Source organism: Nuphar pumila, chromosome 16 (genome assembly GCF_984573655.1).
Source record: "Nuphar pumila chromosome 16, dmNupPumi1.hap1.1, whole genome shotgun sequence".
In the NCBI taxonomy this organism is placed as follows: Eukaryota; Viridiplantae; Streptophyta; class Magnoliopsida; order Nymphaeales; family Nymphaeaceae; genus Nuphar; species Nuphar pumila.
Genome location: NC_143264.1, coordinates 23,957,326 through 23,972,754, shown reverse-complemented (window position 1 = coordinate 23,972,754; position 15,429 = coordinate 23,957,326). Strand labels below are relative to the sequence as shown.

Here is a 15,429-nt window from a genome sequence, read left to right as displayed (position 1 = left end):
CAGCTTTCTCATTAGGAGGTTCCTCATCCCCAAGCCCCCAAGCTCTCCCTCTCAACCACTCCTGATGAATACCAATTGATGCCATGTGTATTTAAGACAAGTAATTATGTGAATTACTATGAAAAAATTGGAGGGTTTTTTTGGAGATAAAAAGTGGTTTCATCAGGAGTATTTTCCGAACTTTAGGAGAAGCCACATATAACAAATAGTTAAAAAACTGTGTTGGTGCTAGTGTGAACGTTCAATTGTTAAAAGGACTAATTGCGTGGAAGACATTTGTATTTACTAGCTATCAGAAAAATGTTGTAACTTGGCCTTTGGGTTCCACATTTTGCTAAAACAAATCACAGTTTTAAGGAAATCTTTGTAGACATAAGTCCATAACACCTTGGGTAATGAGCAAAAAAGTTGTGTAGGCTAACTGATATGAGCAAAAGCAATAGAAGTATATTTGTTGAATTTAGATTTTCTCATTAACTCTAAGGAGGTCACATGGAAGCAAATTTATATTATAGTTCAGTTTCACACAAAGTGAGTAAGTGTCCAACTTATAGGACTTGCAGAACAAGGAAGAGCGTCTAAGCGGAACTTTTTATTGAAGGGATACAACTTTTTACAGCATCCATTGCACTGGAAGGCAGAAAACAAATAAAATAAAAACTTTGAATCACATTCTAGCTGAGGTTTTAGATAATGGTTGACACACAATGATCCTTGGAAACTTCTAACGCTAATTTTTTTCCCATGCTGCCAATTACTGTTTAAGGTCTAGAAATAAGATTGACTGGACAAAGTAGTCGAGACTGTTGATTGTATTCCTTACTGGAAATGAAATAAGCTTTGAAAGTGAGATGATTGTCATTCATAATCTTCTATTTTGAAATGGATAAAATAGTAAGTTTGTGAAACACTCAATAGATTAACAAGTCTGCACTCCCAGTGATTATCTAAGCCGAGTCCATGGTTTCCCAATGCTTTCCTCAGTTTCTATTGGTGTACTGTTCATTGGAACACGAGTAAATCAGCACAAGAAATCTGGCAAGATACATATGCAGGCAGGAATAGTTAAACTCCAATTTCTTTCTACACCCATTTGTCTAAGCCAACGTCTCTTTTCATCTTTATAAAATAAATCAGCAGAAAGTATTTATTTTGCAAAATAATAGAAGGTATTGTGTAAAGCAGAAGAATTCCAAAAATATAGTTAACAACCTGATGATTAGTGAGGATGAACACAGATGGTTAGCAAATTGTAACAACTAAATTTTACCAATTTAAATTGTAGGATAATCTTGCCTACACTTCCTCTATTATGTTGGTTTGCAAATTCTTTGTCAACTGTTTCAATCTAGGATATTGGAACATCCATAGACATCTTCCTAAAGTATAATTAACATTTTCACGCTCCAAAATCAGTTACCATTTAATCAGAATTTAAGAAGCACCTAAAATGATATTATACTTGACAGTCACTGCTGCACAAAGCTCCTTAAACTGCAAGTCTAAATGTACATGTCCTCAAACACGCTTTGTGATAATGTTTCATAAGGCAGAAATTTCTTGTGATATTTTGAAGTAGATCCTTGCCAGTGATCATTACTAAATTATTACAATGAAAACAAGAAAAGGTTTTTTCCTATATGGTATCTAGTGTGGGATGGTTGCTTGTTTGCAAATCTTCTAACACTAATGTCTTTATTAATTTTTTCCTTAGAAACTTTGTGCAAGAGTTCTTATAGTACCTATCCTCAAGCTTCAACTCTTGTTTTTTCCTTAAAAAATCCTCATGAATCTAACTGGATGAAATCTAATAAAAGCACCAACTAGCAATATAGTACGTAATAATATGAATAGTAGAAGTTTTTGGTGAATTGGTGTCGAACTATGAAAGCACAATCATGCTGACTTTTTGTTAAGCAATACTGGCACTTTCAAGCAATAAAATATAACAAACATCGAGTCAAATAACTGGCACTCACTCCTAAGAATTTGGAGAACATATAATAAAAGAATTGTCAAGATAGTCACGCTAAAGGAATAATGCATCCCACACAATTATTTAACTTAAAAAGAAGCGAGAATATAGCAGATGCATACGGAGCTTGGAACATTTTGAGCCAAGAAGATGTTCATTTATGAGTTGCCAGATGCTAATTCAGATGAAGCATTAAACCCATACAAGCAACAAATAGGAAAGAAACATCTTGGTGTAATTATACAAGAGATTTTGCATTCGACTTAAAATTAGTAAATAAAGCTCTTCTAACCATTCCATGGACAAGAAGGTGATCTTAAACTTGTTTCCCTTCCGAGCCTACTCTGACTCCTAGTTGCTGTCTTTGGCGTCCCCAGCGGCAGAGGACTTGCCCGATAGCTTGCTCGGAGCGTCTCATCTACCCCGCTTCCAGCCTTTGCCATCGCATTTCTCACGAATTTCTGTGCTGCGGGTGACAAACCCTGCAACCCCGGGCTCGCACTCCTCCCCCTTGGCAGTGGCACACCCGCCTTCCCAAACCTCGACTTCTCCCTCAGCCTCCACCCTGCCTCCCTCGACAAATTGTGTGCCTTCACATCCCTTGACGCCAATCCTGGCATCTTGAATTGTGGCCCTTCTGTCATCTCCTCCGGTTCCAACCTCAACGGGGTGCCCTCAATCTCACCCCACGTCATGAACGGTGACTCTTCCACACCAGGCTCCGGTGAAGGTGTCCTTACGAAGTTGTACCCACCATTCCCGGGCTCCGGCGTCCTTCTCAGATCCTCCAGATCGTACTTCTTAGCCTTGTCTGAATCCCGACCCGAAAATGGCCAGACCGTTGCCGGAGAGTTGCCCCTTACTGGAGTGTACAGAATCGTGACCGAATTATCTTCCTCTGGAAGCTTCGAGCCTGCAATTTTCCCACTAAGCCGAGTGTTAGCCGAATCGATCTCCTTTGTTGCCCCCTTGAGCCGCTGTGCAAGCTCTGCGTCCGTCAACGGCGCCTCGTCCCGGATCGTCTCTCCGTACATCAACAGATTCTTTGCCGTGAATTTCCACCCCTCAAGTGAGTCCGTCGGTTGGCCGGACGTCCCGAACCCGTCGGTCACCCTCTTCACGTTCTCCGGGGAGGCCGCAGAGGCCTCGCCATTGGTGAGGTACCGGAACTTCTCCCGCCGCTTGCGGTTCACCTTCTCGAGAATCTTCGAGAAGCTATCGTTGTCCTCACTCGTGTATCTCCTGAAGAACGCATCGAGGCTCAGAGACGAATCGACCCCCGCATCCTCACCATCTCCGGCAGAGGGATCGGTCACATCCTCCTCTGACGCCGCTTCCGCTGCCGGGCGTTGATCTGGCGTGCGGTCGTGCGTCCATGGGGTCCTCACGGAAGCCGATCGTGGGGTTAGGGTTTCAGATAGGGTTTGGGGCCTGGCGGAACCGCCGGCGGCGCGGCGGCGGTCGAGAATCTTCAACTGGGCGTCCCTGATCTGCAAGGGGTCTCCGGAACGGACTGCGGAGATCCAGTCGAGCCGGTCGTGGAGTTTGGGGATGTCGGGGAAGAAGTCGCGCTCGATGATCCTCTCGATCGCTGCGATGTAGGTGTCCTCGTCGAGGACAGTGGGCTGGGAACCGCGGCGCCGCTTGGGCGGTGGCGCGGAGGAATTGGGGGCGACGTCAGTGTTAGGGTTAGGGGTTCGGAGGGGAGTGGTGGATTCCGAGAGGGAGAGGTGGCGAGGGGATCGGCCGGGAGTCGCCAACATCGTCGCCGGCAGCGAGATTAAACGCTAAAATAGGAGGGGAATTTAAAGGAGTCGGAAACTCACTAAGAAATTGCAGGGAATGGGGAGCTCTTCCTCCTCCGCGTCGTCGTCGACTTCTCTTGTGCGATCGATGCGGAAGGAGGAAGGAAAGAAGGCTTGTTGGGTTCGTACATATCGTTTTAACGGATCGGAAATCTCAGGACAGCGATACGATTCGGTCGTTTGTGTGCTACTTTTTTTATTCGGTGAGTGAGTGGGGGAAGGAATTATATCGGGTTTTGAGAGTATCGGAAGGGTTTGGAAGAAACCGGATTCGACTGAGATGAGTTTAAGATGCTGTCATCAAATGGATCGGCAGGACCTCCGGTCCAAATCCGATATATTATCTTCGGATATGCATCTTTAAAAGTATGTTTGATCGACCCGGCTCGCAAATCCAAGATCTGAGATTCGTGATGTAATATCTGACCAAACCGAACCCGCTAATTTGGGTTTGGTAGGAAACTTCACAACCGATTAATAATTAGATTCGGGTTTGGCATTAAGTTTTGCATTTAAACCCGAACCCCAATTCAATAAAACCCAAAACTTGATTAAAACCTGATCCAAACCTTAACCCAATTAGGTCATAACCAATTAAGTCAGACTTGGTAATGCCTAAACCCAACCCTAGGCTGCCCATTCACATCCCTGCTCAAGATCCCTAAATTTGCACATAAAATAGAAGTTGAGATTCAAGCATGTGCTTGATAATCCCCAATTTCATATCCAAATGGCCTAATCTTGCATTGCATGGCAGTGTTGGATCACATTGGCAAAAAAACAGGCTTTTGAAAAATCGAGATCTCAAACCTAGAGGCACATTCTTAATAGCTCTATCTTTAGAGCTTCAATCCCCCCACTTCACACCCAAACGAAATTGAAAGGGTTATATATAATTTAATTCACACCCTTTGCAATAAAAAACAACATAGCACAAGTGGTGGGGCTCATTACCCCTTTGGTTGAAGTCCCTCATTCCAAACCCCCTGTGCATGGATTTTTCTTTTTTACACAAGAAAAGTGATAATTTTACTTTGGTGGAAAAAAAAAAGAAGGTAAAAATGTGAGATCTTGGCCAAGCCTATTTCTATGGCTTTTTCATCTCACTTTACCAAAAAGTAAGGGAAATCCCACCAATAAAGGAGAAGGGTACCACTAAAGCAACAAGTATAGGTGGTTGAGATAATTTTGCTAAAGAGAGTAAGGGGGCGATTTTGGAAATTCCAAGCACCCACTAAAAAGGTGGGCTGGAAGTTGAGTTTTTGAAAAAAAAAACAAAACTCCCCTACGTGAGGAGAGAAAGAATAAAGGGTTGAGGAAGATAAAACATTTCAGATCTCTCTCTCTCTCTCTCTCTCTCTCTCTCTCTCTCTCTCTCTCTCTCTCTCTCTCTAAAGGTTCTTCCACTTTCTCTTTCTCTCCCACCGTGGTGGTCGACCTCCATAGCTGAACGAGACGGTCTTCTCCCTTGTGATGAAGTGGGCTCCAACGTGAAGGAAAGAGAACCACCATTATCGCCGGCAAGAAGCTCCAACGAGGTAAGGAGCATTATTTTTGTATGTAAGTGTTTGATGACCCATAGCACAACCATGTTGTAGCATCGAATTTACTGTGCTTGCACCATCTACATGAGCGGGTGTTGGGGTCTTGTGGCCCGACCATGTATGGTCTGAACTTTCTTGTTGCTGATACGACTATATAGAAAGTTCAGCCAAGGGCTTTCGCCATGGCAGATGCAAGGCCACTATGACATTTTTCCTCGTGCAAGCCTGCAGTCCAGTGCTGGACTGCGAACCATCAATAGGGTGTTCATAGTGGAGATGACTGTGAACCACCAATAGGGTGTTCATGGTGGAGATGGGATATTTTTTTGCTTCGCTGCACCATGAGAAACCGATCAGTGTAAGTGGCGACCAAATGACATATTCATGGTTCGGGGTCATGCCTTCAAGTGAAATCGTAGACTCTCCCATGCCAACCGTAACTTACTCATGATAATGGGTAAGGCACTGCTATAAGGAGGTATGTGTGTGTACATCGTTTATTAATGAGGACTAATATACATGCAAACCAATAGAGGGGATGTGACTGTGTTATTGATTCTATTGAATCCTGGAGGATATTTATACATATGAGTTTGAGTGTCAAATGGTATATATATGCAATTAAGTGACAAAAAAACAAATAATGTAGTTAACGATTCTCAAACATTTCCTTACTAGGTTATGGTATTACCCCTGTACATTGATATATAAGCCATGACGCAAATTTTTGGTTTCTAAGCATAGGTTACATGTTGTTATCTCTGAAGCATAGATGTGCTAGGTATCATGTGTAGTAAAAAAAAAAATTAGTTGAGGACCTGTTTCTATTTAGAACGTGATGTTTGACAGTCTCAACATTTTGCAAGCATAGGTGTTAGAAATGGATGAAATGGGTGGGTCTCAGTCTGACCCAGCCCTGTTCCTTTTTATTTCTTTTTGAATAACCACTATTGTGGCTTGTTCAGACCCTAATGTCGACCAGTTTCCAAACAGGCCTGATGGGTCCAATATGCCCCCATCATGTCTGGCCAAAGTCATGTACCATTTCGCAGAGCAACACACGCTGCTCTTGCTGATGCTGACAACACCGTTTGCGCCAATGGCCCCACTAACTCTGGTGGCTAAGTCTGCACTACTCTTGCTTACAACCATTCTGGCCCTGTGGGGCTGCAGAGGGGTAGTGCACAAGCTCCTGGTTCACTGGGCGTGCACCAAGTTAGCTCGACACATGTTGGTCAAACTAGCATCTCGTGATGTGACAGGGCACCACTGATCCAACACATCTCTTTCCTTTATCAAAGTCGGGCAGCAGGGTTATGGTTTAGACGTTGTGCTCGTGGGCGTCGGCCTGGTGGCTCTTGCATTTGCATGGGTACATGATTGTCGGAGTCGAAAACACTATTACCATGTGGGTGTTATGACTATGTCGCAAGCCACTACCTGGGGCTTACAGCAGACCAATAGGGGTCTGTCGTGGCCAAGCAAGGTTGCAAGAAAATGCAAAGCCGCTAGAGGTCATGCAGCCCGACAAATTTTCCTCCTTTTAGATCATCTTCGGATCCTCACACGTGTGAGGATGATAAGCCGGGATGAGTGGTCCAGCTCCTTCCGAACCAAGGGTGACAAGAGGGTCGCAAGTTCCGGATCACATACACTCTTGGTGACAACTACGAAGCCACGTCGCATCTATGGCTCATTAAGTCGAATGCATGCTATAAGTTTCGCCAAACCACGTCTGGATTATAAAACAAAATTTATTTCAGTATATATATATATTGAGGAAAACATGCCACGTGGATCGCATAGTAAGTGGGGTGTGGGTGCGTACACCCTAGCTCAAGACTTAAATGTGAAGGTGGGCTTCGAGTCAGGCTGAGTCTGAAAAATGCTACTCCTTGGCGGTGTCTATGACACCCAGGCTATACAATGCATACAATGGGGGTGAACCGATAACGGGTTCAGGATTGTGGAAATCCCTTGTGGTGCGATGGCTCACATGGGAAGAATGATGAGAAAAACAAATGTATGCATAATCATGAGGTTTGCGAGGCTCTGGGTACACCTGAAAGATGGTGTATGTTATCGGACCCCTCATTGTGCGATGACTCGCACCTGGTTTTAAAGAAATGTTATATATATACATATAAAAACCTTTGAGATTCTGGGTACACCTGGAAGAAGGTGTATGTTACTGGATTCTTCGGGCTCTGGGTACACCTAAGAGAACGGTGTATGTTATCGGACCCATGATCTACCTTGGAGAGGGTCGGATACGATGTCGAATGCCTATGCGTACCCATAGGGTAATGGAAAGATAAACATAAAAAGTTTACATTGTTCTCGTAGATGTTTGTGAATAAATGTTGTAATCCTTGTAGTGGATCTTGTAAATGATAAAAACACATAGTGCGTGTAAGAATGAACACACACATGGTATTTTCTTGTTTCATAGCAAAGTAGAAAGCATGCCTATTTCAGTAGAATTTTCCTTCTTAGCAAGGTATATTGCCTGAAACTTTATAATTATGATATCTGCAAATGTTGCACATATTTGTACACAGGACACTAAGCACAACATATAAATATAATACTTCTTACGCAGACAGGGGAGTCTGACCCTTCTGCATTAAAATTTTCAGGTAAAGCATAAATGGGAGCATTGTGGCGTCGTATTTGGAAGTAGTCAAGAGATCTCAGTTTTTCAGTGTTTCCTGTTTAAACTCTGAATAGTTACATTTGTATTTCCATTTATGAGATATACTTAATGCTTTAATAAATGAATGAAATGATTTCAGTACCTCTCTAGCTTACCTGTAATTCGCCCAACGCTTGGACTTGTCACTTTCGCTATTTCAAAAAAAAAAAAATTTACTCCAAAATTTTTACTATAAAAGTTGGGGCGTTACACTAACAATGTTTTGGGTTATAAATGAGATTGAATGACCATAAACATCTTAACAAAATGAATGAAAATGGCCCTCAAAGATCATCCACCTTTAACTAACAGTCAAGGACCTCTAAAACTGCCCAACAATCATAAAAAAATATAATACTAATAATTTAAATGTTCTTAAACTAACCTAATCAATGTGAGAAATAAAAAGTCAAAATTGGCTTGGTTAAAAAGTCAAGGTAGGCTCGATACGATAAAAATGGACATAGGTGCCTTTGAATGTGCTTTGGCTGCTGCGAGCGTGCAAAGTGCATCATCGGAGGATGCGAAGGACATGCTTGATCGTATGCATTTTCAAAAATTCTTTGAGATCACATCATGAAATATCAATCACCTCTTTATAAAGATTGTTGTACAGTTATGGAATGTAGCAAACAACATATTCCAGTTTGGAGATATTGAGATGATCATTGTGTTGAAGAACGTTGCACGAAGCACCGAATTTAAGTGTCATGAAGAGTCAGTGAGTAGACATTGGTGGGGAGATTCTTTCTAAGAAAAAAATGAAAGTTATTATGACTGAGAAATCACTTTAAACATTACAAAAAAGGACATATAAACACAAACCTAAGTGAAGGTCAATTTCAAGTTTCTACCCAAGTATTGCATAAACAAAAGGACAAAGATACCACAATCATACATGTAACAACCATATTTCAAGTGAACAAGATATACAAAATATTAATTGAATTAACAAATATATAAGTAAAGTAATTACTCATTTTCTTGCTATGAAATATCATCTACAAGTGAGACCATTCACTCAAAGTAACCATTGTGGTCCATTCACACTATAAAAAATTAGCCTGCAACAAAACATTAAACATATAGAGTACGAGAGAACAATAAAATCATATTTAAATAAGTAATTTTAACTTACTATGTTGCAGATGTTCTTATGTGCGAAAGTTGTGTTACGAATTGAATTATACAACTTGAAGTTCTTTACCTTCAGTTTCATTTCTCAAAGAACCCATTGCTTGTATTACGACCACTATCCACAACCCCAAAATCTATATCATGGTACATCTTAGCGGTTTGAGAGGTACAGAAAAAAATAAAGTCAAATGGCCAAATCAGTAGGGTGCAATTTTAGGTTTTGGGTCTTGAACATGGGTAGGGTATTAGCTAAGACTGTAGTTTTAGGGGTTGTATAGCAGGTCTAAAGAAATCCTAAAGGGGTCTACACGTTAATGTACGGTCAGGGTATGTATAGGAGATTAGTAAAGACAAAACAGCCCGCAGAATGGGACTGCACTGCTCATTCAAATGTGGTCTTGGTCTAGACGATTTATGTGGCTTTAAGGAATGTTAGATTGCGACAAAGCTGGGAAGATGACTGATCAACAGAACCATTATAATGCCCAAAAAATTTTAACTTTGAAATAACATAAAAAATTTAACCCAATTTTCTTTTCTTTTCTTTTTTAATATAACACAGTGGAATTAGTTGGGGTTTAAAGTTGGATAACTCTGGAGAGTTACAAAAATATGAAGTCTAAGCTGGACTAGATCTAATTCCTACTCGGACTTGGATCGAGGTCTACATCCAAAGTAATCTCAACAGAATAATTACTTTCAAGAATTATAACCATACATAACTTAATGATAAATCAAACATTTTCAAAATAATAATATGCTCATATTGCAAAAGAAATAAAAAGCATCTCAGTCTAACTGAGATGAATAAAAGTTATTAAAATCGACAAGAAGTGATAGAAACATGGTTCTCGACCTTGCCACCACATCGCACCATCACACATTTTCACTCATAACATGCATCCCCATGAAACGAGGTTAGGCTTTTTCGAGCAGGTAAGATAAACCACATATATAAAGTATAAACAATGCCAAAACATTCATCGCATTGTGATATCATAGCTCAACAGTTTAACACAATCATGATCTCACAAGCATAGCAGTTAACATAATCATGATCTACCTTAAACAAAACTACTAATGCTATATAGCTCAACATCGTAAATAGTTATAAATTGATATGCCAATATAAGATTTGTTTATCTTGATTACACATCTGGGTACACGGAGGGTGAGTCACATAATCTCTATAGGTCATTGTGGGTATTGGTTATGCTATATGATTTGTTTGCCCATAGTGCCTAACAGACAGGGTCCCATCCCCAAGCAGGCGGTCGGTGATCAGGAGAAAACAAGCAAGGTTCTAACATTTAACATGGATAACATTAATCCAGACTATCTCCAGTAGTTGAGGTATATCTCATAGACAACCTCGACCTCCTTAACTTCGAGTGACTAGAGAGCCAAGGGACACTGTTAATCTCAAACAAGAGGTGTGACATGTAAGTGAATCTACATGCAACTGGGTTACTCGAAGTTGTATCAATCTATCTTCTCCAATAGACCATTAGTATGAATGGGTTGCAAGTATTTCTTAATTAATATAGTTGTCAATCTAAGTACCTCCATTCATGAGGCAAACAAGGCTTAGTAGTCTAAATACCCTCTTAGGGTATTAGTCAGTTATGTACTCAACCCATTCACGCTGCTCTAGTGCCTTTAGCCCGTATGAGTGTTTTGCCGATGAGTGTGAGAGATCAACTAAGTGTGGATGCATGCATTTGTAGTGGTACAACCTTGCATACCTTATGAGTCCTTGACCCACCCAAGCTCTTTCACGAGGCTTATATGCATAATTATAACAACTGCATAAATAAGTAAATCCATATAAGTATACATAAATGCCGATAGGTTTCTTGAACCTTGCGTTTTACACAAAAAACAACCGTGCAAGCATGAATTACAAATATTATGCATTCATAACATAGTAACCTCACATTTTGCATTCACACTATGCACTACTCATAACACAATCAAAATATTCAGTTATAGTGCACATCATTCATTGCATACATGCAGGCTAAATGAGCATACATATATATTCATATGTGAATGCCAAAACCCAATTTACTCTTTTGAGACTACAAGTATAAGTTTCGAACCATATTTTCACACCGGTGTTGTCCACATAAGTGAATGCGTATAATAAAACCACACACACACACACACACACACACACACACACACATATATATATATATATATATATATATACATATATATAGATATAGATATATATATATATATAGATATAGATATAGGTGTAAATATACTTAAATATGTATATATTTCTTTCCTTTGAAATCAATATCATAATTACGTATTTCTTAAAACCGCACAAATGTGTAATTTAGCACCATAGTGTTTTAAAAAAAATATGTTAACATTGTATGAGCTTATATCATTTTATTATTATTTTTCTTTTTCATTATTCAAAACAATGTAGAATCATTATTAAAACTCAAACAGAGCATTTTAAATCATAGGCATGTGTTAGAAAATGTTTAATCACCCTCAAGATATGAAGAACAACATTTTTAACTATCACGAGTTAAAATGTCAAACCTCTATTGAAAAGTCCAAACACCACGTTTTTAACCTTAGGCATGGGCTAGAAAATGTTGAAACACCCTTAAGATTTGAAGAACAACATTTTTAACTATGTCAGGAGTTAAAAATGTCAAACCTCTATTGAAAATCAAACACCACATTTTTTAACCTTAGGCATGAGTTAGAAAATATTGAAACACCCTTAAGACTTGAAGAACAACATTTTTAACTATGGCAAGAGTTAAAAATGTCAAACCTATTATGAAAAATCCAAAAACCATGTTTTTTACCTTAGGCATAAATTAAAAATACAATGTCACCATTAAAACTTTAAGAACAACGTTTTTAACCATGAGTATGGGTTAAAAATGCAAAATTCTTTATTAAAAATTTAAGAAGATCATTTTTTAACCATAAGCATAAATGTAAAATGCAATGTCACTCTTAAAACTTTAAGAATAACATTTTTAACCATGAGTATGAGTTAAAAGTGCAAATTCTTCATTAGAAATCTAATAATATCATTTTAAACCATAAGCATAAATTTAAAATAAAATGTTTTCATTAAAACTCTAAGAATAACATTTTTAACCATGAGTAAGGGTTAAAATGAAAATTCTTTATTAGACATCTAAGAATATCATTTTCGAACCATAAGCATAAATGAAAAATGAAATGTTACCATTAAAACTCTAAGAATAACATTTTTAACCATGAGTATGGGTTTAAAAAAAAATTCAAATATTTGGGATCTATCATTCAAAAAAATGGAGAAATTGATGGTGATGTAAATCATAGGATTAAGGTTGGGTGGATGAAATGGAAAAGTGTAACTGGAGTGTTGTGCGATCGTAGAATGCCATTGCGGATGAAGGAAAAGTTTTATAGGATGACAATTAGACCCGCTTTACTATATGGTACGGAATGTTGGGCTGCCAAAAGACATCATTTGCAAAAAATGAGTGTAACTGAGATGTGTATGATTCGATGGATGTGTGAAAATACACTAAAAGATAAGATTCGGAACAAGGAAATACGTAAGAAGGTAGGCGTTGCATCCATTGAAAATAAGATGAGTGAGAATCGTTTACGATGGTTTGGGCATATTCGGCGAAGGCCTAATGATGCTCCGGTTAGAAGGATGGAGAAATGGGAAAATCTATTAGCTAAAAGAGGTCGGAGTAGGCCTAAGAAGACTTGGATGGAGATGATAAGAAAGGATATGAATGCTTTGAACCTCACCGAGGACATGACATTGGATAGAAATGATTGGAGGAGAAAGATTCATGTGGAGGACCCAAAATGATTTTCTTTTTGGTGCATATCGCCGACCCCAATTGTTTGGGATGAAGGCGTTGTTGTTGTTGTTGAGTATGGGTTAAAAATGCAAATCTTTCATTAGACATCTAAGAATAGCATTTTTTAACCAAAAGCATAAATGAAAAATAAAATGTTATCATTAAAACTCTAAGAATAGCATTTTTAACCATGAGTAAGGGTTAAAATATAAATTCTTCATTAGATATCTAAAAATATCATTTTTTAACCATAAGCATAAAAGAAAATTGAAATGTTATCATTAAAACTCAAAGAATAACATTTTTAACCATGAGTATAGGTTAAAAATGCAAATTCTTTATTAGACATCTAAGAATATCATTTTGAACCATAAGTATAAATTAAAATACAATGTCACCATTAATATACTAAGAACAACAATATTAACCATAATAATAAATTAAAAAAATAAAAATACCACTAAGAGATTAGAAAGAATATCAATAAGATTGAATATGCATACTTATACCCACATGTATTACGTGAATACATATGTATAATGATGGAAAGATAAATAGAACAAGCATTTGAACAACTCTATTGTGGAATTGAATTTTCCCTTGATAGGAAAATTAACAAATAGAATTAACACCAAGAACCACAATGACGTGTAAGATGAAGTCCACAATGGTACCTCACCCTGCACCTATGTGTAAAATGGTTGAAAACAAACCCAAATTCTCCAAAAAAAATGGTGGAGGGAACGAGAGAGAGAGAAAGAGGATTTTCAAAAATCCAAGGATGAGCTCTCTTTGCCTTGGGGGGGTATTTATAGGGTGACAATAGGCTGAGATTAGATGTATGGTGTAACATACATGAGGGAGGATGGAGGGCTAAGAGTAAATCTAGCCTCCACTACAAGAACTCGATTTTTGAGTTGGACCTCCTTTTTAGAAAATCCAAAAATCTCTTTTCTAATTTCACAAAAAAGAAAATATGTTTTTTTGTCCTTTCAAAGGATCCCATCCTCTTTGGGACAAAACTTGGGATTCCCACACATGAAATCACCTTTGGATGGCATGAGAGGAAGATTCTCTCATGCGGATCTCAAGGTGTCCTACTCCCCATATGCACATGGCATAGGGGAGGGCCCCACATGGAAAACTCACCTTTCCTTGGTTAGCTAGTTGGTTCAATCTCAACTAGTCCAACCAACTATGGTTACCTTATTATATATATATATATAATATATATATATATATTCATGAATTTAGTAGTTTGCTTGAAATTCTTAAGTTAAATTTCAATTTCTATAATGGATTCCCAATTAAACCTGAATTCAATTGGGTCTGATCCAAACACCAATGGATTTTTATTTATTCAGTACTTAGGATTTATCTATTAACAACAAAAGTTGATTTAACTTATATAATTGATTATCATTAAGCTACCAATTTAACTAACAATAACTCAATAATCATATGAGGTTGTTAGTTACTTAAACTCCTAAATTTAATTATTAATTAGACACTAATTAACAGTAGTACTCAAGTTAAACCTTGAATTTAGGTTTTTGAACAAATCAAGCATTCTTATAAATTTAATAGTAGAAATAGAATATTCTTCACTGAACATAAAAAAATTCTTGATTAAAAATACCAAAATTTTGTGGGTCTTACAACCATGACTAATAGAGATCCAACATTAACTTCCACAGGTAAGGAGGTGCTCTGTTGCATGACAAGGGTACCAGCCTAAGGAGGTTTGTCCTCATGTGAATCAGAGGAAAAATGTAAAGAAGAAGAGAGAGAGAGAAAGAGCACCATCAAAGCATCACATTGTGGCGCAAGCAAAGTGTAGCATCAAAGTGTCACATTGTGCTTCAAACAAGTTTATGCATGCAATTGGTGTGTTTGTTCATGTGCATTACATAACAACGTCCTTCAGTCACCCTAAGGCACAAGGGTTTTCAAAGTATTAAAAATAGAGAAAATACTCTATTTAAACCATAATTATTTTTTTCTTCTTAAATATGAGACAACACTTTTTGAAGTTATTTTGGTGGGAAGCAATAAATAAACCAATCCTTATAGAGGATATGTGCTTTTTCATCATAAAAAAAAAATATGTTGTGAAACTTTTTCCAACATATAATGGGGCCCATGCTTGATCCTTTGGTTTTGCAAACAAAGAATTTGCAGATAAGATCATCAAAACTCATCAAATACATATAGAGCTCTGTTTGGGAGCATTGAATGAGAGTTGTGTTTCTATTTCCATCAGTTGCTCTTGCTCTGTGCTATTTGGGAGCAGTGGTGTTGCGAGACACTACATTGAGAATGGAGTTGGCAGCTTCAACACCACATTTTAACACCATTTACAATAGAATGTTTTTGGCAACTATCACTTTTTGGCAAAACATATTTTGGCAAAACATATTTTGGC

The 15,429-nt window shown here is 38.3% G+C and overlaps 1 protein-coding gene across 1 annotated transcript; it reads right to left on the bottom strand.

Annotated features, from left to right (window-relative positions):
• Nucleotides 1–2,110: 2,110 nt before the first annotated feature.
• Nucleotides 2,111–3,831, bottom strand: LOC149813095 (uncharacterized). Its single transcript, XM_089991969.1, has one exon. It carries the CDS (start codon nt 3,736–3,738, stop codon nt 2,263–2,265), a length of 1,476 nt encoding a protein of 491 aa, XP_089848095.1. The 5' UTR covers nt 3,739–3,831; the 3' UTR covers nt 2,111–2,262.
• Nucleotides 3,832–15,429: the final 11,598 nt, after the last annotated feature.

Excerpts from the sequence above, each read along its gene's own strand:
- LOC149813095 (XM_089991969.1), bottom strand. The coding sequence starts at position 3,738 with ATGTTGGCGACTCCCGGCCGATCCCCTCGCCACCTCTCCCTCTCGGAA.